The 24,269-nt window shown below is 34.7% G+C and overlaps 1 protein-coding gene across 8 annotated transcripts in view; it reads left to right on the forward strand.

Annotated features, from left to right (window-relative positions):
* Dmd (dystrophin) overlaps positions 1 to 24,269 on the forward strand; it is a 2,157,616-nt gene that overhangs the window by 1,069,034 nt on the left and 1,064,313 nt on the right. For all 8 annotated transcript variants that reach the window (XM_040744180.1, XM_021232987.2, XM_040744181.1 and 5 more), the window contains one exon: positions 1,964 to 2,111. In XM_040744180.1, the coding sequence (XP_040600114.1) occupies positions 1,964 to 2,111 (148 nt within the window). The remainder of the gene's footprint in view (positions 1 to 1,963; positions 2,112 to 24,269) is intronic.

The following is a 24,269-nucleotide window of genomic DNA, read 5'->3' on the forward strand; positions in this document are numbered from 1 at the left end:
ATGGGAGGGGGTGGGAGGGGAGGCTGAAGCTAGTTTTCTGATGAAGTTCTTTTGATGACCTTGAAGATTGGGTCTGCAGGAACAGAGATGTCTGTATACTGCTTGTATCTTGTTAAGCATTTCCTTCTTTATGTTGGTGAAACTTTTTTCATTGAAAATATTTTCTGTGACTGTAACCTGGGTTTCTTTTCCTTCCTTTGTCCCTATTATTCACCTATTTGGGCTTTTCATGTTATCTAGTATAAAAATTTCCTAGATGTTTTGCTCCTAGTTTTTTATTTTATTTTTCATTTTCTTAAACTGGGCTATTCATTTCTTCTACCTTGTCTGCAATGCCTGAAGTTCCCTGTTCCATATTTTATCCTTTATTAGTGAGGTTTACATCCAAATTCTGTGTTTGATTTCCTAAGTTATTCAATTTCAGTTTTATTTCATTTGGGTATTTCTTTAGTGATTGTCAGTCTGTGTTAAATTATGCTTTCATATCTTTTTTATTATTTCATGCCACTGTTTGTGTTTTCACATTCTACATTAAGGTATTTATTTATAGCCTCTTCAAGGTCTTTGAACATATTCATACTTCCTATTTTAAAATACATGTCTTGTGCTTCAGCTATATTGAGTTTCTTAGGGCCTACTGTTTTAGTGGGTTACAGAGAAAGCATGTTGTCTTAACTCCTAATGTGTGCTCTTTTTTGCTGGTGTCTAGGCATCTGCAGTTTGTATAATTGAGGTGATTCTAGGTGTTGCTATTTGGTTTTGTCATTGTTGAGTATTCCATTCCTGGGTTTCATTGATCACTCTGGATTTTAGGAAAGTAGATGGTTGTGGGTTGTGTGGTAGAGAGTGCTTCTGCAGGTAAATGAGTGGCATAGAGGAATAGAAGTTTGCTAATTAAAGAAACGCTTAGAAGATTTTCAAGAAAGAGTTAAGGTGATTCTGTCCTCATCAAGAGGTGGGGTTCCCCGGAAATTGGAATTGTAGTAAACAGAGAGGCTAATGAAAGTAGGTTTCACTAAGGTAAAGAACATGTCTTGGGAGACAGGTGAAAGGGCTAGAAGGACTTGTTTTGTACAAAGACTTTTAACTCTAGTGAATTGACTTGATGTTGGAGGAAATGTACCTGCAAGCAGATTGCTAAAGGACTGAGGGGGAGACAGTAGATACCACGATGAGTACAGAAAGTAAAGTGGAAATTGCCTACCTGATTCTTAGCTCTGTGTGGCCACTGAACATTTTTGGTAGAAGGTGTTTCTAGGTGCTGGTGGCTCACATAATGTAATTGGGATAGAGTAGAATGGAGGGCTGAAACAGTCTGTAGAAAGGAGCATAGCTGGGTCAATACAAATGTTTGGCAGAGTCCCCATGGAATTGAGGTAGGGTGGGAAGAGGGGTTTCTGCACTCAGCTGGATGCTTCATAATCCTATTAAAATTTTGAACCAGGAGGAATGCTGCAACTCATAAACCTGATGAGATACCTTTATTTTGATCCAAATGTACTTTAAAATTTAACGACTGGCTGGGCGGTGGTGGCGCATGCTTTTAATCCCAGCTCTCTGGATGCAGAGGCAGGCAGATCTCTGTGAGTTCGAGGCCGGGCTGCACCGACTGCCTCCAAAACAATATAGAGAAACCATGTCTCACAAAAAAATAACGTCTGATTCTTATATAATTTTTATAATTTTGAAATGTTTCTAAAGTCCTAGAATAGCTTTTTAAAATTATTACAAGGAAGATGCTAATACTCCTAAACAATTGTCTTATATATATATATAATGTATATAAGTTATACGTTGTACTTCTGATTTTATATTAATGATTATGTCTGATCATTGAAACTGAAATCTACAAATGGAAGACACTGCAAAAATAATGTTTGTCAGCATAAATGAAAGTATGTGTGGTATCTATAAACTGTATTCTATAAACCACTTACATTGTTTCATCTGTTTTCAATTCTAGGCAATTTGATAGATCACTTGAAAAATGGAGACATTTTCATTATGATATGAAGGTATTTAATCAATGGCTGAATGAAGTTGAACAGTTTTTCAAAAAGACACAAAATCCTGAAAGTTGGGAACATGCCAAGTACAAATGGTATCTCAAGGTAAGACTTTGAGATTTCATTTTCCTTATTGTCTTTCTTTTTGCAGCAATATTTTGAATATTTAGCTACTGTAGTTCACATGGAAGAATGTTCCTTGAACATAATATAAAAATCAACATAACAATTAAGATTAAAAATTGTGCTTTGAATGTCTTGTGAAAGTATGAGAGCATCTGCCTAGGTAGTACTGGTCTGTCTGATGAATTGTGAAATACAACTGCATCTATGATACTGGAAAACATCTTATAGCAGTGTATAGTGTGGTTTGGGGTTTGGGTTCTCTCTCCCTTCCTCTCTCTTTTGCCCTCCCTCCCCCCTCTCTCTCTCTGTCTCTCTCTGTCTCTGTGTGTGTGTTTGCCTTATGTTGGAAACTGTTCAGAAGGAAAAGCTGTGGTATACTTAGTAGTAATGTAGTTGCCGCAAATATCCATCATGATAAAATTACAAGTGTATTTCCCTCAAGACAATTTGTGAGGATGTAGCAATATTTCTATATATCCTATTGACAAAATGCCTTAAGAAACAGGCCAGAGGCCAAAACAATGTTGAGTTAATTGTTAGTACTTATTGACTTTTTCTGGTTTATGTTAATGGAAATACAACATATGGATTATAACTAGGGAATCATTTAATTCCAATGTGTTGTGTCTTTTAAAATGAAGATAAAAATAAATTAGATTGTGGAGTATATAATTTAATTGATAAGATATATAGATTAAGTCTAAGAAATATGGTTTATTATTCCAAGTCTAAATTTTTGTTGCTTTGTTTCTCATTATTAATGTTGCAGTTTTAAATCAGGTGGTTTTGAATTGTGGCCAATTTTTCATGTCCAAAACTATTGATTAAGACAGATAAAGGCAAAGAAAATTGAGGTTGGCAGCCGGCTTTCTTGAACTGCAATCCCCCAAATCATGGAATGGAGATTTATTAGGAATTATGAATTCTTAGCGTTAATTTAGGATTATTTCACTAGCTCTTTTAATTTATCCTGTTTTTATTAATCTATGTGCTGCGCCAAGGCTTGATTATCTCTTCTGTATACTATCCATCCTGCTTTGTTGCTTCCTCCATTTCTGATTGGATGGCCCCCGGCTGGCTGGTCCCAGACTGGCTGGCTGGCTGGCTCCCCTTTTCTCTCTGCTGGCCAGCCCCACCTATCCCTTCTCTGCCTAGCTATTGATTTTTCAGTGTTTTATGAGACCAATCAGATGCTTTGGGCAGACAAGGTAAAATAGCAATACATCTTTACATCTTTACATATTTAAATAGGAATACAATTTCTATTTTGAAGTTTAATGACATTTTGTGATGTTTAATCTTTGATTAATCCATTATATATATATATATATATATACATTTAATGACATGTATTGGTATTGAAATTTCTTAGATGTGAAATATGGATGGTTTTATATCTACCATGGGTCTATTCAATTTGTCCTATGATGCCTTAATGACATAAAATACATGCATAGTAACTTTTAGTTTACTTTATGAACTCAACCAGCTGTATAAATCTTCATTACATTTAGTTAATGCATTTTATCCTCACTATGAGTGCTACTTTAGTGTCTGGTATCTTTAACTTTTGTTAGGTGTTGTGAAATTAAATTGCTAAATGCTAAATAATTTATAATTCAAATAAATTTTCTTAAGCTATCTTGTGGGAACATCAACCTAGTTTGAAATAGCTTTAAATTTATAGATTTTCTTTGATACATTATTACTTGTGATTAGTCAGTTTATTTTCTTCAACTGCTAAGGCGAAATCCATCGGTTTACTCTGATGTTCCTTGAAAGATTAATTTTTTCCATAGTGGCTTGTGGGAACTATCACAGTAAAAACTTAGCTTCTTTCTATCCATAGTCTTTTGTTATTTTCTCAAAAATACAAGCTGTTTAGTACCTACCTGAAAACTGGAAAACATCTTTCTGCAGGTCTTCGAAGGTCTTCCTCTATGTATCTTTCTCTTTTCTAGTATTCTTCCTTCTAATACCTGTTTGCCCATTAGACTTTGTGTTCCATTTCCAGAAATCAAATCACCTGGTATTTTATCGTTTTCTTATGTTTTCTTATAGAAATCTGTTTAGATAGGAAGATGGGCAGCTTTAGTGTTCTGTCATGTCATTGTTTCCATTCACTATGTAAGCATAGTCCTTTGTCCTGTGCTCAGTATCTTCCAAACCATTTTTTCATAGATTTTATTTTATTCTGGTGTTCAAATATGTTACTAAATCTTCACCCATTTATTGCAAATTGACATGAAATAAAATACAAAGATTTTAATATTTCAAGGTATTATTACTAATACAGTCATGCAAGTCCATCATAATGTTATAGATCTGTAAAATATAGAAAACTACCTACTCTGTGACATTATAATTTGTAATTATAATTGATGAATATTTATAAACATGTTTCCTACTCATTTAGAGAAGTTGTAAATTTATTTTATTTATTCTATTTTTAACAGACAAATAAATAAGAAAGGGATTTATATACGGATAGATACATATATAGATTTTTATATTGATATAGATACAACACAAGTCCTATAAAATTTAGCCTACCTTTTTCTTCATTAAATATGAAATCTGCCTACACTTGGATGTGTACATATGCATTAAGATGTCTGAATAAGTTCACATTCTGATTAAGGTTTCATTAAAGATTTTTTTAAAGATAAATCCAATGTTATCTTGTCAGTAGACAGAATTTGTGGGGGATATTCTTGTGTATACTGTGAATGTATATTCCTCTTATTGGTTGATGAATAAAGCTGTTTCTACCAACGGAAAGGCAGTATTTGTCCAGGTGGGAAACCTGGACAAAAATATAGAAGAGCCGGGCGGTGGCAGCACATGCCTTTAATCCCAGCACTCAGGAGGCAGAGGCAGGCGGATCTCTGAGTTCGAGGCCAGGCTGGACCTACAGCCTCCAAAACAATACAGAGAAACTCTGTCTCGTAAATACCAAAAATAAAATAAAATAAAATAAAAATATAGAAAGGTAGTAGGTAGACTCAAGGAGACACCATGTAGCTGCTGAGGAAGCAAGAGATCTAGGCATCACTGAAAAGCCAAGACCACCTAGAGATACTCTGTTTAATAGATTAATGGGTTAATAATTAAGAGAGAGCTAGCCAATAAGAAGTCTGAGCCATCAATGAAACCATTTATAATTAATATAAGTCTCTGTGTGTTTATTTGGGACTAAATGGCTGTTGGACCCAGTGGGAAAGAAAGATTCATCTACACAGAATTTTGCAGTAAATGTCTCATTTTTATCCTTGACTATGTTCACATTTTATTAAACTAGGAAATAACAATAAGATTGATAGAAGAATGACATTTCTCGCAAAGTAATACTATATAAGACCTCATTATGACTCGTTACTCTTAATGACTAATTATATCATGTTTATAAATGTTAAAACTTTCACTGAATTATTCATCTCAAACATTTGAAACATGGCATAAGCTAACTGGAAATGCTATTAAACATTGTTTATGCCAAGTATGGGAACTTCTCAAAGTATAGCACTTGGAGTAAGGATTGAGGAATGTTCCCATTCATACTGACTTATCCACCTGAGATGGCTGATACTTCTTTATTCTCAGATTTTAAGCAAAAAGAAGAAATGCTTGAGAGATTTCTGAATAAATGTTGAATACCATGAAGTACAGTTATGAAAATAATATCAATTCACATGGTGGCAATATGCATTGGTACATCATCAATTACATCAGTTAAAAACAAGGATGTGGAAATCATAAAATCCCCTAAGATTAATATCTAGCCTCCTTTCAACTTGACTTGTAAGAAATAACTTTTAAAACATAAGCTGTTGTTGAATGGTATTGAATTTATACAGTGGCCAGGAGAAACAATAAAAATTGCCATTATGCTGAGTATAAGCAAGTTTTGAATATTCTTCTTTTTAATGGAAAAGCAGCGTATTAGCTTTTATGGAATAATGCTGCTTTGTGAACTATATTAAAAATTAACAACACCTTATAAAGAATATTGCCATGAATATGTGTGAGGCTTTGAATCTTAAAATAATATTCCATTTGAATTCAGCCTTAAGAAGTGAAAACTCTGAGATTATTTACATAAAATTTGATGCTTAAATCAACAAATATAAAATTAAGGAGACAGAGATAAAATGTAGTCTTTCAATGTTGATTAGTTTTCAGGTATATCCTGTTATTGTGTTTTACTGTTTAATAATCTCAACTATATTCACATACAGTATATTTATGTATGTTGCAATAAATAAATTGAATTAAAGGTATCTTATTTGTTAAATAATAGTTCTGAACCATTGTTAAAGGACAATCATTACACAAAAATTGATTAAATGTACTCTTTCAATACATCTATCATCCTACTATTAACTATCAAAAATAGATATAGAATATGATTATACTCTGCTGTATCTAATAGGGAATAATGTATGGGTAAAGTATCATGAATTTGGAGGCAAAAGGCAGAGAGAAGACTGAATCAGTATTAAGGACCAGCTGAACTGCTCTTCTTTTCACCTTACATTGTCTATCAGTGATTGAAGAAAGCATTTTAAAGCACCTACTTTTGACGACTTTAGATTCACTAAACAGAATGTAATTGAAGGGAATCCTGCCCAAAAGCTTGAGACAAGTGGGGCTATGAAAATGCTTTCTTCTTCTTAATGGAGATGCCTTGGAGTTCCTAGTCTCCACTTGCAGCGCAGAAAGAACTCTTATGGCAGAGGCTGCTATTGAAAAGACACTGGCTTGTGCATGCCTGATGGATGGTGAATGAATTGTGTAGGTCAGTGACCATATCTGCTGCAGAGGATGTGATTTCTATCTGGAATGAGTTTTAATATTTAATTAGATGTTGACTCACTTAAAGGACTCTATATGAGTTAACTGACATTCTATTAATACTGATTGATTCAAAGACTCTCTCCCTTTAAAAGGCATATGGTGTAAAAGACTAAATTGGATACAAGTATGCTTTGTATTTAGTCAGTTTTTACAGAGCTGATTTTACCAGCTGGCTGGTGAATTTGACGGCTTCTTAACAGCCTTGCTGCTGATAGAAACTTTGATGGAAAAATCACTTGAGTAAATATTCCTGCCATCTGTTGCCCTTTGTCGGGACCCAGTGTTAAGAATCATTCATACCATTGCTTGCCCTTTATTTTTCCCCAGCAGTAATAAAATTTCATAAGATTTCATTTTGTAGTCACAAAATCTATCCTGTTTTCTGTAGCCAGAGGATGTATACTAACACAAGGAAATCAGCAAGAAAATTTACTGCTAGAGGTATTTGTCTCTAGTCACTTGCTTTAGTTTTACAGTGATGTATAAAGAACGAGATGCATTACAAAATGAGGGTTTCAGTATTATTGGCTAATAGTGTTATGGGAACTCTGTGTGTTATTATAGTCAAACAGATACTACATTTTTTTATTTTCTCATAAAATAATCATGACTGCAGTTTTCCCTCCCTTTACTCCTCCCAGCACCCCCACTTCCCCTCACTGCAGATATACTCCTCCATTCACTTTCAGAAAAGAGCAGGCTTCCCTCCCAGGCATGTCAAGTGAACACCAGCATAAAAATTGACAATAGGACTCCTTATAAACCCTCATTCTTATGTAAATGTTGTTGGGTTTTTATTGCTGCTTAGAAAGTCTTCTACAACTTCTTGGCTCCTGTGCATCTTTTCAGAAGTAATAAATAACAGATTTATTGGGCATTTGGCACAGTGCAGAAATTCAGAGACGGGCTTTAAATTGTAAGTCTCTCATAAATAAGTGTATTAAAATAATTGGATAATGTTAGTGGCTTGTTTTTAACGTTATATCCAGCACGGCGTCTTTAAGATCACAAAATATTATACATTATAATAAAGAAGCAAGAAAAACCATTGTAACTAACTGTGATAACCTCAACAGTCAAAAGCTACTTCAAATGCAAGAAAACCCAGCTGTCCCTAAGGGATTCCCTTTCTCAGCTTATGAAATTATCAAGAGGAAGAGGAAAATGTGGAGCATCGTAATTACACATCTCAAATTGATAAAGCCCTAAGCTACTTATATCAATATAGAAACAAAGAGAAAGAGAAATTGATAGTTAATGAAAACAAATTAATTTCCATGTGTATAATTTTCACAAAGCAGCAATACTTTGCAAAGAAGATACTCCAGTAGTTTCCTCTTTTATATTTTCTTAAATATTTCTGTCCCTTTTCATTCTTCATTTTGACTTTACTATTAATCTTCCTTTCTTTTGTGAACACTAACAGATACCCATTCCCCATCTTCCATGTCCCAAACTCTCCTGTTTACATCTGTGCAATTCTTTTGTGCATATCCTGTTGGAATATTACTATCAAACATGTTTTGTTAAAGCTATGTATTCTAAAGAGAAATTAATCACCCATATGCACAACCAGGCATGAAGAAATATACACACAAGACTGCTTTTTCCCTAAATTAGCCACTTTACATTCTTAATAATAGTAATACTTCACAGTATTATAAGTATGTTTGCATGCATACTACATATACTTTCCCATTAGAATGAAAACCTTATTTCTCTCCCTCACTAATATTCCTCAATACATAAAACAGCTTACTTAAACCTGTAATAAATAATATTCTTTGAATATGCAAATGAATTAGGGAATTATACTTTCATTGCACTATTTCCTTTAGGCAAAGAATCCTTTGGTTTTTTTTCCTGCCATTCTTACCTTACTCTATATTCAAAACCCAAACATCTCCTACTGAAGTGCTCTAATCACTTCCATGCCCATGAAATTGTCATAAAGTGTGACAATTTAATGATTTTATGGCCACAGTATCTTCCTCATTGAAACATGTTTTAGATATTTTTGTGCATTTATTTATTTGAGGACACAGGGGAAGTCTCATGCCACAGTATGCATGGGGAATTCTTATGACAACTTACAGGTATTGTTCCTCTCCTTCTATCAGTGTGTAGTCGGTCTTTCTTTGAACTGCCAGTTCACAAATAATGAAACAGAGACTTATTATTAAGTATAGAAGCTTAGCCTTAGCTTAGGCTTATTCACAACTAGTTCTTACAACTTAAATTAACCTGTTTTTATTAATCTACATTCTGCCATGCTGCTTGTTACATCTCCTCCATACTGTATGTCCAACTCCCTCCACATCTTGCTGTCTTAATCCCCAAAGCCTCGGATTCTTCCCAATTTCTCCTCCATGGAAGTCCCACCTATTCTCCTGCCTAACTGTTGGTCATTAAGCACAGTCTATGAACTAAATACACAAAGAGAAAGAAAATGTTTTAATATAGATATGAATTTTGAAAGCTAATAAAATTAAAAATTATAATACAAGAAGCCGCTAAATAGAATTTAGGTGGAATGGATATGTTTAGTTTAGGATAAGTAGATTATAACTTAATTATCATCCTCTACGTATATATGTTGTATATGTTTGAGTTTGTATCAAATTTAAATCTTCTATTTAGACTAAAAGGGGAATTGTAGGAGTGAACCCCACAAAGCTATCCGCCCAACAGGGCGTGGTCAAGGTAGAGATAAAAGGAAGTGAAAGGTAAAGGGGCTTCCCTTTTCTCCTGGAAGCCAGTCACGCTTCTAACTCCTGGTCTGTACGACTCTCTTTCTCTCTCTCTCTGGTAAATAAATATATTGTTTTCCCTATATAGTATCGAATTTTGTTATACACGATAGTAAAAAAAAACTTATTTCACCTTGAAATTTTATAATTGACAGAATTGTATTGGCAGGTAATTCATGCTAATGCCCACTGATAAAAATTAATAGAGGAAAAATTTAAGGACATGAGTAATGAAAAATAGTGGGCATATATGATGCAAACACACTTCTAACTAATGACATTTTTCTCCTTAGGTTTTGTGGCCTCATAATCACTATTTATATGTCAGTAAATGATATTATTTTTATTAATTTATAGTTCTCACTGTTTTAATACTATATCTTTGGTTCAGTATTTCATTTTATTTAAACTAGTTTTGAAGAACATTTCAGAGAAATGTGAATAACAGATTTATATGCTGTCTGGTCATCCAGGATTTCATGAATGATATTGAGGTAGTTAATTTTATGAGTAAATATATCACCCGAGACATCACTCATGGTACTTGCAATGAAATTATTTTAACACAATGCATAGTTTTTAGTATTATTATAAATTATCAATTTAATATTAGTCAAATGAATATCAGAGTAATAAAAGGAGCAAACTGTAGAGTCAAATCCTCCTGAAAACCTGTTTTTTTGTGAATAAACTTTCAATGGAACTTCATAACATTTATTTTTTGATGTATGGTCTATAGCAACTTTATGGCTTCAAAGAAATGGTAGACTAAGTAGTTGTCCTCAAGGTCATATGACCTATATACCCCAAGAGATTTAATATGTACTTTTTATAGAAAAATATGTTAACCCATACTTTAAAGAACAAATAAATAAAATGCTAAATAAAAGATCAACTTCCTCAGTTACCCTTTAATTAAAATTTTTTTGTTGTTGGCTAGACATTGAAATGGATTTGGTCCATAAATCAAATTGAAACTCACACTAACAAAAATGTAGGAAATAAAATTGCCTCCTTATTTAACTCAACTTGGAATTTATAGTATTAATAAAAGGTTGAATTGTAAGGTTTAATTTATGTTACAATGTAATTATTGTACATTTTGATGAGATAGGCATAGGTTTCAGTGTTTGTACATGTAAGATACTAATCACATTAAGATGTTAGCAAACACCTTGTTGTCTCAAACATTTATACTTTATGTCAGAATATTCAAAATATTTATAAAAATCTAGTTGTTTTGAAATATACAATGAAATGTTGTTTAGTAAAGGAATGGTAGGCATATAAATAGGGTAAAATGGACTAGAGAGTTTTAACATTGTGCCCCAGCTCTTCCCTTGACTAGCCTTTTTTATTTAAATTAGAAACAAGCTTGATTCACATGTCAATCTCAGCTCCCTCTCCCTCTCCTCCACCCCTGCCCCCATCACCCCACCCAATCCCCACTCCACTTTCCAGGAATAGTGAGGCCCTTCCTGGGGGATATCCAAAGTCTGTCATATCATCCAGGGCATGTCCTAGGTCCTCCCTCATGTGTCCAGGCTGAGAGAGCATCCTTTCATGTGGAATGGGTTCCCAAAGTCAATTTGGATGCCAGGGATAAATACTGATCTAGTACCTGAGGCCCCAAAGATTACTGAGGCCTCCTCACTTACACCCATGTTCAAGGAGTATGAATCAGCCCCATGCTGGCCTCTCAGCCATAAGTCTGGTGTTAAAGATCTTCCCCTTGTTCTGGTCAGCTGTTTCTGTGGGTTTGACCCATTTGCTCATCATTCTTCCCTATCTGCAACTGGTTTCCAGGAGTTCAGTTCAGTGTTTAGCTGTGGGTGTATGCCTGTGCTTCCATCAGCCACATGATGAAGCCTCTAGGATAGCATACAAGGTAGGAATCAATCTCATTATCAGGGAAGAAAATTTAAAGTAACCTCTAAACTATTGCTTATATTACCAGTTGGTATCATCCTTGTAAAGCTCTGGAAAACTCACTAGTGCCAGATATCTCCTCAAACCTGTAGTGACTCCCTCTATTATGGTTTCTCTCATTGTACTCTCCTCTATTCTTCCCCTGATTCAACCTTCCTGATCCCCCATGACCTCCTCTGCCTTTATCTTCCCCCCCTCACTTTCCCCAGCTCCTTCTCCACTCCACTCATGCTCCCAGTTTTACTCAGGAGATCCTGTCTGATTCCCCTTCTCTGGGGTACCATGCATATCTTTCTTAGGGTTTTCCCTGTTACCCAGACTCCCTTGCTTCATGTCTAAAATCCATACATGAGTGAGTACATACCATGTATGTCTTTTTTGTGACAGTGTTACCTCACTCATGATGGTTTCTTCTAGTGCCATCCATTTGCCTGCAAATTTCAAGATTCCATTGTTTTTTCCACTGAGTAGTACTCCATTGTGTAAATTACCACCTTTTCTCTATCCACTCTTCAGTTGAGGGGCATCCAGGTTGCTTCCAGGTTCTGGCTATTAAAAATAATGCTGCCATGAGAATAGAAGAACTTATGTCCTTGTTGTATGAATGTTCATCTTTTGGGTATATGCCTAAGAGTGGATTTGCTGGGTCTTGTGGTAGACTGATTCCCATTTTCCTGAGGAATCTCCATACTGAGTTCCAAAGTGGCTGTACTAGTTGGAACTCCTACCAGCAGTGGAGTAGTATTCCCCTTTCTCCACATCCTCTCCAGCATAAAGTGTCATTGGTGTTTTTGATTTTAGCCATTGTGACAGGAGTAAGATGGTATCTCAGCGTTGTTTTGATTTGCATTTCCCGAATGGCTAAGGATGTTGAGCACTTTTTTAAAGTTTCTCTCAGCCATTTTATGCTCCACTATTGAGAATTTTTTATTTAGTTCTGTACCCCACTTTTTATTTGGCTCCTTTGGTATTTTGAAGACTTGCTTCTTGAGTTCTTTGTAAATTTTGGAAATCAGCCCTCTGTCAGATGTGGGGTTAGTGAATATCTTTTCCCCTTCTGTGGGCTGCATTTTTGTTTTGTTGACTGTGTACTTTGCCTTACAGAAGCTTCTCCATTTGAGGGGGTCCCATGTATTAATTCTTGATCTCAGTGTCTGTGCTATTGGTGTTATGTTCAGGAAGAAGTCTCCTGTACCAATTAATTCGATGGTACTTCCCACTTTCTCTTCTAAGAGGTTCAGTGTAACAGAATTTATGTTGAGGTCTTTGATCCATTTGGAATTAAGTTTTCTGCAGACATGGATCTATCTGCAGTCTTCTACATGCCAGCATCCCGTTATACCAGCACCATTTGTTGAAGATGCTTTCTCTTCTCCATTGTATAATTTTAGCTTTTTCTCAAAAATTAAGTGTTCGTAGGTGTGTGGTTTAATATCAGTGTGTTCAATTCTATTCCATTGGTCTACCTGTCTATTTTTGTGCCTAAACCAAACTGTTTTCAGCATTATTGCTCTATAATAGAGCTTGAAGACAGGAATGGTAATGCCTCTGGAAGTTCCTTTATTGTACAAGGTTGTTTTGTTATTTTGCTTTTCCATATAAAGTTGATTATTTTTCTATCAAGGTCTGTGAAGAATTGTGCCACTATTTTGATGGGGATTGTGTTGAATCTGTAGATTACTTTTGGCAATATTGCTATTTTTACTATGTTGATCCTATAGTCACTAGATACTGGTGGTGTCATATTGTTTTTCTGTTGTTGAATGTGTTCTTATATTGTCATCTTCCCATTACTTCTTCCAGTGGGTACAGGTGGGGTCTCTTCCCTTACTGGTGGTTAGGGGTCCAAGGATCCTTCTGGTGGGTACAAGCCAGTCCAATACTCCACTGTGTCTCATGGTGGGTACAGAAGGGTCTGAGGCACTCCCTCTCCTGGTGGATGGGTACTCTCCCCTCTGCCCTCTGCCCTAAGTGGGGGCATGGATAGACAGGCACTCTCAGCACACTCCTGGTTTCTTGGTCCTCTGTGGATTAGTGGACCTGGCTGCAGTTCCCAGGCCAGTAGGTCACAGAGCACTCGATTAGTCTTGCTACAAGATCTTAGTGAGACATTGAATCAAGTGATTGTGATAGCAACTTCTTCCAGTTGTTCTCCCAGAAGCTTTTTTCTCATGTGTCAGTGGCACAGAGTACAAGTCTTTCACTAAATCTGTCATATTTTTTTCCTAAAGCTTTTAAACTCAAGGTGAGTAGAGTGGTAAGATTAGGCTTCATGTATTCTAATGAGGATATCTGTTTAGTCAAGAACGTTTGCTTGCTGTGATTGCTAGTGTCCTGCCTGTTTGAAATCTTACCATTTTATTTTATTCTCAATCTATTCTATTTTGCACTATGAGTACAGGCATAGGCAATTTTTGTTTCTTTTAAATGAATAACTCCTATGGGACACACCACAGCCTCAGGTAACTTCTACTCCGGTTGCATTCATAAAGAAGGTTAAGTTCCCCTTGAAGAGACAGAAGACTATAACCCTTTGTATGCAATAAATGGTTTCTAAACTCTTGAGATTGATGTGAATTTCTATTTGACAAGAGGGAAACAATTATGATACATTGTGGCCATATACCCCAGAGTTTTGATGTTGCTTCTATACTTTAAGTGTTATTGGTTAGAAATTATGAGATTCATAATTTTATCTTGTTGTACTAACTTCTGCATTACCATCCAGTCTTAATTTATTATACCCTATTGAAAGTTTTTAGGTAATTTCTTCTTATTGATGCTCAGACATTAAAATGTCTGCAGGCTGGAAAAATGAATAAATTTAATGTGCCAGCATTAGTTCTCCAAAATCTGTGCTTTAGAACTAAAAGTACAAACTTACATTGTATTATAAATCAGTATAAACACAGATTTATTGGAAAATCTCATTTTTGTTAAAGTTTAAATAATACATTTTTATTCATTTTCTCCCTAGATTTCTATTTTTTACAATGTATGGCTACTGTTTATTTATAAATTGTATACATTTCAGGGCTAGTAAAATATTAATGAAACTGTAACTTTAAACAACACCAACTGTCAAATAACTTAAGCATTCCACCACCAAGGCTTATGAACACTCATTTGACATGTTTGCTGTGATAGGAGACTTCACTTAATTCATAGAAATGTATAGATTTAATTTCATAACTAGGCTTTGTCCTACAGAAATATTTAGGTAAATTCAATCAATGCAATGACACATAATATAATTTCCTTTAAAATAGACTGCATAGTGACATCTTTAAAACTCCCCTTGGAAATTATTAAGTAAAATTATAATGCCATGTATTAAAGAGAAGTATAAGCAACTCTCCTAGTTTATTATTCTATACTGCTGTAACAGACTGCCTGAGAGCAGGTCATTTTTAATGGCCAGAAGTATATTGGCTCACTGTTTTGGAGGCTGCAAAGTCAATGTCAAGGAATTAACATATGATAAGGAACTTTTTGTAAGCCCTCACATGGCAAAATTACAGAAAATGAAGATGATAAGAAATACAACTTGAAACTTTATGATGTTCCTAGTACTACCTAAAAGATATAGATAGTACTCACTGCCTCAGTCTCAAAATTTTGTAATTGGAAGCATGTTTTTTCCTGTCATCATTACAATTAAATTTTTTATTAATTTCTAAATTGTGTGTTAATGTGCATGTGAGTGCAGGTGCCTGCAGAATCCACATATCTACAAGAGGGCCTGGGATACTCTGGAGGCTGAGTTGGATGTGATTACCAGCAAACCTGATATAGGGATGGGAAGTGAACTAAGAGCCTCTCTAAGACCATCTTTTGATTGTTTCCTTGTATTTAAAAGAGATTCTTTTATCACCTAATATATTGTGATTAGAGCCACCCCTCTCTCTACACCTCCCAATCACTCCCCACTTTCCCTAAAATCCAAATCCATTCCCTTTCTTTCTTTGATTAGAAAAAAGAGCAACCTTCTTAGCAACAATAATAAAATATAATATAATAAGATAAAACAAAAACTATCACACTAAAGTTGAACATGACAAACAAACAGAAAGAAAAGCATTCAAGAAAAGGGGCCAGAATCAGAGACCCCCTCATTTCCACACTCAGGAATTCTATAAAAACTCTAAACTAGAAGCTATAATACAAGCAAAGGATCTGAGCATGGCTAATTCAGTGTTGAACATTTTTAAGACATTTGAGTTTCCTCAATTGAGAATTCATCGTTTAGTTCTGTGCATCCATTTTTAAAGGGTTATTTGTTTATTGCTATCTAGTTATTTTGGATATTAGTTATCTATCAGATGTGTAGTTGGTAAAATCTTTTCTCATTCTGTAGGCTACTGTCTTGTCTGAATGCCTGTATCCTGTGTCATGCAGAAAGTTTTGAATGTCATGAGTTTCCATTTATTAATTTTTATCCTAGTGCCTGTTCTAACACTGTTCTGCTTAGAAAGTCTTCTCCTGTGATGTGATTGCAAGGCTATTCATTATTGTCTTTTCATCAGGTTTGGTGTCTATGGCTTTATTTTGAGGTCTTTATTCAATTTGGAGTTGAGTTTTGTGCAGGGTGAATGGTATAGATCTATTAGAATACTTCTACAGGCAGCTATCGAGTTTTACCTGCAACATTTGTTGAAGATACTGTCTGGTTTTTGGTGTTTTTCAGGCATAGAGAAATTATCCAAATTAACAAATGTAGAGATGAAAAGGGGGACAAAACACAAATGATATGCCCCAAAATCTCAAAAATCATAAAGACATATTTAAAAAAACTATACTCCTCCAAATGGGAAAATCTTAAAAAATGGACAGTTTTACTAATACATGCCAGTTACCAAAGTTAAATCACGATCAGATAAGTATTTTTTATTTTATTATTTTAATTTTAAAAAGCTTGCTTCACATATCAATCCTAGTTCCTCTCCCTCACTTCCTCCCGCATCCCCCCCACCTTCCCCCCTAGCCTCCCACCCTATCACCACTTCCTTCCACATAGGGGATATCTAGAGTCTATCATTTCACTCAGGGCAGGGTCCACGAACTCCCCCTAAGAGTCCAGGCTGAGAGAGCATCCCTCCAGATAAGTATTTTAAACAGACCTATAACCAAATGAAATAGAAGCAATCACTGAAAGTCTCAAAACCAATGAAAGCCAAAGGCTAGATCACTTTAAGGCAAGAGTCTACCAGAATTTTAAAGAAGAATTAAAGTCCGTATGCCTCAAATTGTTCCATAAAATAGAATCAGAAGAAATATTGCCATATTAATTCAATGAGGCCACATTTATCCTGATACCCAGACAACATAATGTTAAAAAAGAAAGAGAACTACACAAAAATTCCCTTATAAACATAGATGCAAATATTCTCAGTTAAATACATAGAAACTGAAATCAAAGAACACTTCAAAACATCATCCACCATTGCTGAGTAGGTGTTATCCCAGAGGTTCAGGCATGGTTCATACCTCTATACCTATCATATATAGCATACATAAATCAATAAATGTTATCTACCATATATACAAAGAAAAAGAAAACACATGATCATCTCTTTAGAAGCAGAAAAGGCCTATGACAGAATCTAATATTTGGATAAAAGTCAGGACTACAAGCGACACATCTAAACATAGTAAAAGCAGTTCATAGCAAGCTGATAGCCTACATCAAATAAAATGGAGAGAACCTCAAAGCAATTCCACTAAAATCATGAAGACAAGGCTGTTCTCTTTCTCTGTTTCTATTCAATACAGTACTTGAAATTCTAGCTTGAGCAATATGGCAACTAAGTGAGATCAAGGGATACAAATTATAAACAAAGCACTCAAAGTATCTTTATTTGCTGATGATATGATAGTACCCATAAGTGACCCGAAAAATTCCATCAGGAATATCCTACAGATAATGAAACTTTCAGCAAAGTAGTTGGGTACAAAATTAATTATTAAGAATCAGTACTCATTATGTATACAAATGCCAAAGGACTGAGAAAGAAATCAAGGAAACACTACATTTCACAATAGAATAAAATATTATAAAATACATAAACTATTTTGGGTCAAGCTAGTGAAAGAACTATATGATAAAACACTGGAGAAGATATAAGAAGATAGAATGATCTCACATTCTCACGGATCAGTAGGATTAATAGAGTAAAAATGCCCATCCTATCAAAAGCAAACTGTCATGCTCTCTTGACAGATGATCTATGACAACTAAAATTTAATGTGAACTTTAATGTGGATATTAGAAATGACAACATTTAAACCTTGGTCATACTAACCACTACCAGAAAGACTTGGGGGCTGCTCTTGAGAATACCTGAATCTCAGTAAGTGTTTGAGCACTTACTAAGTTGTACTGTGAATATTTAGCCTGGATGTTCTATTTGGATATAGCATTCAAATACTCATATGAATCCAGTGGACATTTACTCTGAAACTACTCTGCCATGCCCTGTTCTTGGAACGCAGCATGTCAAAACTGACAAAACAGCAGGGTACTCAGCAAAAATCCCAAGTTTTATGATGCTAGTGAACATTTAAATATTTGAAACACAACTGTGAATGGGAGATAACTGAGAAATATGCAGTCCTGTGAAAACAGAAAATGTATTAAAAGTGATAATATGAGGAAAGTTGAGAAAGGATAACGTAATGAAGAGTGCTTTTGCTTAGATAAGACAAAATGAAAAAGAGTGCTAAGAAAAACTGCTAATGGAATCATTTATTCCTTTATTGGTTTTAGTTTTTTTATAGTTTTGGTTGATCTCAAATTTTATCCAAGTAACTGGTTTACAGATTGGGAGTCATGAAATTAATGTGTTGGATCACCAGGAGCATTTGGTTTTAATGAAATCAAATAGACATTCATTTATAGATTATTTTTGTTTCATTTGTGTCTGTCTTTCTTACCCCCCACATCCTGTGTGTGTTTCTGTACGTATATATGAATTAAAGTCATGAGATAGTACCCTTATGAATACAGGAGTACTTGGTGTTCAAAGAACTAAAGTATTTTTTAAAGTGAATAATTTGGGAAGGTTAATTTGACAGCACTCCCCTGAATATATGAACAAAGCAGATTGGACTTCTTTTATTTTTGTATCTTTTTTGGAAGGAAGATACAATGTTAGGGGCACAAACCTGGGAGGTAATTGTTATTGGTGTACACTAAGAGAAATTCCCAAATAATTAATAAAATATTATGTTTAAATTTTGCTTCAACGGTATAAGGAAACAATGGATTACAGAAGACCATACATTTGCATAGTATTTTAAAAATTACTAGGAATGGAATTTTATGTGATTTTCAAAAAATATGGGCAAGATTACTAGAAAATGATTTCTTCCAACTCTGTCACATAAAAAAACAATCAAAAGCTTTTCCAGAAGTACAAGGCTAATAAATGAAGATTCTGCAATCAATACATCTTTTGATTTTGTCACAATTTCTAAATGTTTTAACTTCTAAAAAGAACAAAGAAAATCACTGTTCTACCTAATATACACAGTGAAAACTATTAGAATGATACTTTCTGCAAGATGTAAGGGCAAGGTATTCCTTATAGCTCTTAAGCATTTTGGTAGATAAAATATAGCGTTTTCATCCATAAAAATATTGTTTAGCAATGAGAATAACCTAAATTAAACCTACGTTACATTGTTATAAGGAAGGTTGAGACACACCATGTTTACTATTGTGATCATTCTTTGATCATTAGTGTATTTAAAGGAGTCTTTTAAAATCACAGGTGATATTAGCATTTTGATGAAGATAATTGCAGACATAACAAGTCTATCATTTATGAAGCAGTTTTGATTAGATTGTCTTTTGATTCATCTTGCATTGAGATATGTATTTGGGACATCCCTTTTTACAACAAGCAAGATGCTGAAGGAATTGCTCATGCAGGTCCTTTTTAAAATTCTTGTTGATATAGAATACAAGTAGAATCTTGGAAGGACTTGAAGATGGGGGTCAAAATTTATCCATGACCTCTCTCATATGGGATGAATAGGTATATCTGGAAGCCTTTGTGATGTACATTTAAGGATACATAGATACATTTTTTAGTTTATAAATTGTTGACTTTCAGAATAGGGATAAAATTATATATTTAAAAGCAAGCTTCTATAGGGTACTTAAGGTGAGCTGTTTATGTCCTATATTTTCACTTCATAGTTGCAATGTTTTTATAAGAGAACTGCAACTTAATATTCTTGAACAATTGTTGCTCCAAATAATGCATATGAAATGCATTTTCTTCCTAGACATTCTACATACCAACAAATTTTAGATGGGTTGTTTTTAGTTTAGTATCCATCTGAAGGATTGTGGACAGTTGCACATGAAAATGGGAATGCATATGTGGTGAATATGGAATTACTGAATTCATAAATGACCCTAGGATCTTTTATTAAAATATCATATTTAGCCAATTAAAAAATAAAAGGAGAAAACCATGTTAGTTTACACATCATTTGCAGCCTGACCCAAATTAGGTGTTAAATTTCTACTGCCAAAGAAAACAGTACTGTAGCAAAAAGGCCGGCACAGTCTCTTAGCAGGTTGAAGTTTTCTAGGTTTGTCTCTCAATGTATTAGTGAAACAATTATTTCATCCAGGTGGTAATGGCACCTTCTGTGATCATGACAACCTTTCTCTCCCTGACTCTTAAATAGTAAAGGAACTAAATAACTCCCTCAAGATGCTTTCTAACATCCACATGAGCATGCACACACACACACACACACACACACACACACACACAGAGACACAAATAATAAACAATCTAATTAATTAATGTTATAAAAATATCAAGCGAAAACAGGTCAGAGATTGCTCCTGCACGGTTGTTGCTGGGAGATTTATTGTAAGGGGGCATAAGAAAAATATCAAGAAAAAAGAGATGAGGCAAGACAACAAGCATATACTGATAAAAGCAATCAGAGAGTGTGCAAAAGAAAGTTCCCTGAAGCATTTCCTTTTAAAAACTTTTGGCTTAAACATCTGATTCTCCCAACAAAATACATTTGCAGTAGGTTCTTCCTACAAAATACATTTTACAGTACCTGTAAAAAAAGACTTTTGGCTTTGGACATTAAATATTTTGTTCTGGGGAAACTGAGCTTTTGGCATACTCATCAAAAACCATATTAAATCAACCCTATTAAGAAATTATTTTATGGAACATATATACCTCACCCCTCCTTCCATGTCTCAGGAACTATAGTAGACAATGCACATGAGTCAGAGGCAGTGATAACTACAAAGAAATAGTGTCTTCCGTAACAGCAGGAATTATATATATATATATATATATATATATATATATATATATATAATTATTTTTGACAGCATATATAAGAACTTTGCAAGCCTAAGTCAGACCAAACCCCAGCACTGATAGGAGAGTTGGGCACAAGTTCTTACCCATAGACAATGAGATATTGACGATTTTTAACTATTGGGACAGAGTGAAATGGTTTAATCTGAGAATATAGAGTATGATAAACAGGAATTTTCCGGGGGGGAAACCACACATCTATGAATATTTGGGCAGCACATATTGGTCTTGATTGGTTAAAAAAAATAAAAGGATGCATGCTAAGTGGACTGGGTAGGAAAGGACTGTTGGATTGTGGAAAATTTGGGGGAGGAGGAGCATGCAATCCAAGCACTTTGTACATAAGTCTCAAAGAATTAATAAAAATCTAAATTTGAAATAGAGACTTACACAAAAGCAATTCTAATAAAAAAAACAGAACAATTCAAAGACCTAAGAGTTACTGACTTTCAAAGAGGCAATCTAGTTGTTAACTCATGGGTAACGATATTTAGGATTGGGTTGGAAGCCACCAGATTGTGTTCACTAATAGTACATCTACTCAATGGCAGAATAATGTATTTCGCCATGAGTGATGTTCACATCATCACTGTGATCTTATCATGTGAAAATTCCCTGCTTTTTTAAATATTAGACTTCATATATTGTTCTGGAACCAAAGTTTGGGATAGTTTGTTCAGTGCAAACCCCAATCAGCATGGTTTGGCCACTTGTCATCCATAAGCCAATTAAAAGAGCCAAATAAATGTAAAAAGCAGAAAAGATGATGTATTTCATATGTCCACAATAATAATAATAATGAGAAAGTATCTAGGAACTTCCAAAGTATATATTGGAATCCTACCATGAGTAAAAGTTTAAACAGAAGCCACTGCATGGCTAAGCAGCTTGGCCAAGCGATGGTCACCAACACACCATTGTATCAACTCCTGTATTTCTGGGAAGATCATCTGACAAGTTCTAAATCTTTCTTTAAGGGACAACTTCTACCTCTGACTGCAGATTCCCCCTATGGTTGCTTCTGGGTGTTGTACTTTCCTTCACCCAGCATGAGATTCCCAGGGTAAAGTCTAATTTCTTTGAGGGTAGTATTTTCAATGGACTGACAGTTAAAGAGGAGGGAGGAGTCAAAATGCCTGTTAATGATACTTTAATTTTGATGCTCAGGTATATTTCAACAACATATGAGCACTAACCTAGTATGCTTTAAAAATATTCATGAGGTATTTCTGTGTATGGGCCAGTGTACATGTGTGTATGTGCCCTCAGAGTTTAGAATATGGTAACAAGTCCCTTAAAATTGAAGTTACAAGTTGTTTGAGTCTCTTGGTATGAGTTCTGGGAACCAAACTCTAGCACTGGAAGAGCAGGAATAAACCTTGTGAAATCAGCATCATTTAGTAGTTTGCAACTGTAAATTATTGTACTGTACATCATTAACCTTGACAGTGCCTCAGTATTCCTCAGGGCTATAAAGAAACATACACATTCCAAAGAAAAAGCAAATGAAACAAGAGAGGAGGCAGCTACTTAGAATATTGTCAATTGTCAATGACTGAGCAAATGTAGAACGTGGCCTGCAGTTTACTACACTTGAAATTTGTGATTCAACCCCTTGCTGAACTACTAATTACTGGTATCTCTCCTGATGGTGCCTGAGGAGAAAGGTTCTCAAGAGGAATCAATGACCAAATTATATTGTATAGCTTGGATGTGGAAATCATTGCATTTTAGCCAATATTTTCTAGTCCTTCATTTATAATGTGAGAAAAGAACATAATGAACTTCAGCTTGACTGTCCTGACTTGCCTATCTTAGCGCATCGTAAGTACATGTCAATATACATACAAATTTGCTGTCTCCAAGTTTATTGACTCTCTTTAATGTGTCCATTTAACTACTGATAGAAAGGAATCAGAAGAAGAATACTATTTGCTAAGACTGTATGATACTTACCACTTAGTTTGTTATGTACAATATTTATGACCTTGAATGTAGTAGGATTTTTATATGCTGCAAACTCAGTTAAATGTGTATTTTTCATATGAAAAATATATTATAGATTCAATGAAGAATGTTTTTAAAACAGAGAAAAGAAGAAAATCCATAATTTCATCACACACTGTCAAAGGGAAATTTCTTTTTTTATTTTAATTTTAAATAGCTTGTTTAACATGTCAATCCCAGTTCCCTCTCCCTCCCTTCCTCCCTCAGGGAAATTTCTTTAAAACATAATTTTCATATAAATCATAAGGAATGCAATGTGGATTTAACATAATAAAAGGCTGTCTGTGGAAAGACAAAACTGGTTCACAAGATGATTTGGAAACCAAAACCTTTTATAACTAGAGATGGGAACAAGAACAGAGGCCCACAGTCAGTCCTTATGCAAAGAGACAGAGAGTCCTTGGGAAAACACAGTTCTGAATGGAATGTCTTCATCAAATCACTCTTCTCAGTGCTCAGGGAACCCTGTTTAAGAGCAATCAGAAAGAGTGTTAATAGCCAGAGGAGATGGCAGACACCAAGAAAACAAAGCCTGCTAAATCAACATGAGCAAACCTCCCATAAAATCATGGAGACTGAAGCAACATGCACAGGCCCTGCATGAGGCTGTACCAACTCCTCTGTGGATATATTATGGCTTCTAGTTTAGTGTTTTTGTGGGTCTTTGATTCTTGGGCCTTTTCTTGAGTGGTTTTCCTTCTGTTGGTTTGTTTTGTCTAACACCAATGTTATTTTTTCCTTTTATCTTATATTTTATTTATTTTCATAAAAGGAAGGAAGGAAGGTAAAAAACCTAGCCATTAACATAGAAGTTAAGAGCTGATGTGTCACTTATACCTACTGGAAGATGGAGAATCAGTTTTCTCTGGTAGAGTGACACTCCAGGTTGTTTCTCATGTTCTGGAGTAGTTGACCAATGAATAATGGATTCCACGTGTTTTCTTTTTTTGGTTGTTGTTGTTTTTACATTGTGTGTGTGTTTGTGTGTGTGTGTGCATGCATGCTTTTGTTTGGTTATATTTTGTTTTGGTTTTGTTTTATTTTGTTTGCTTGCTTTCTTTTTGTTGCTTTCTTTTTGTTTTTTGTTTTCGTGTTTTAGGCATTGAGGTTTCTGTTTGTTGTATTGAGGATTTTGGTTTTTTTTTGAGAAAAACCTAAAAGTAGAGTGGATATGGAGGAGGAGCAGATCTGGACAGACTTATAGAATAGGAAGAATATTATCAAAA

This window comes from Mesocricetus auratus, unplaced genomic scaffold (genome assembly GCF_017639785.1).
Source record: "Mesocricetus auratus isolate SY011 unplaced genomic scaffold, BCM_Maur_2.0 Super-Scaffold_100003, whole genome shotgun sequence".
NCBI lineage: Eukaryota > Metazoa > Chordata > Mammalia > Rodentia > Cricetidae > Mesocricetus > Mesocricetus auratus.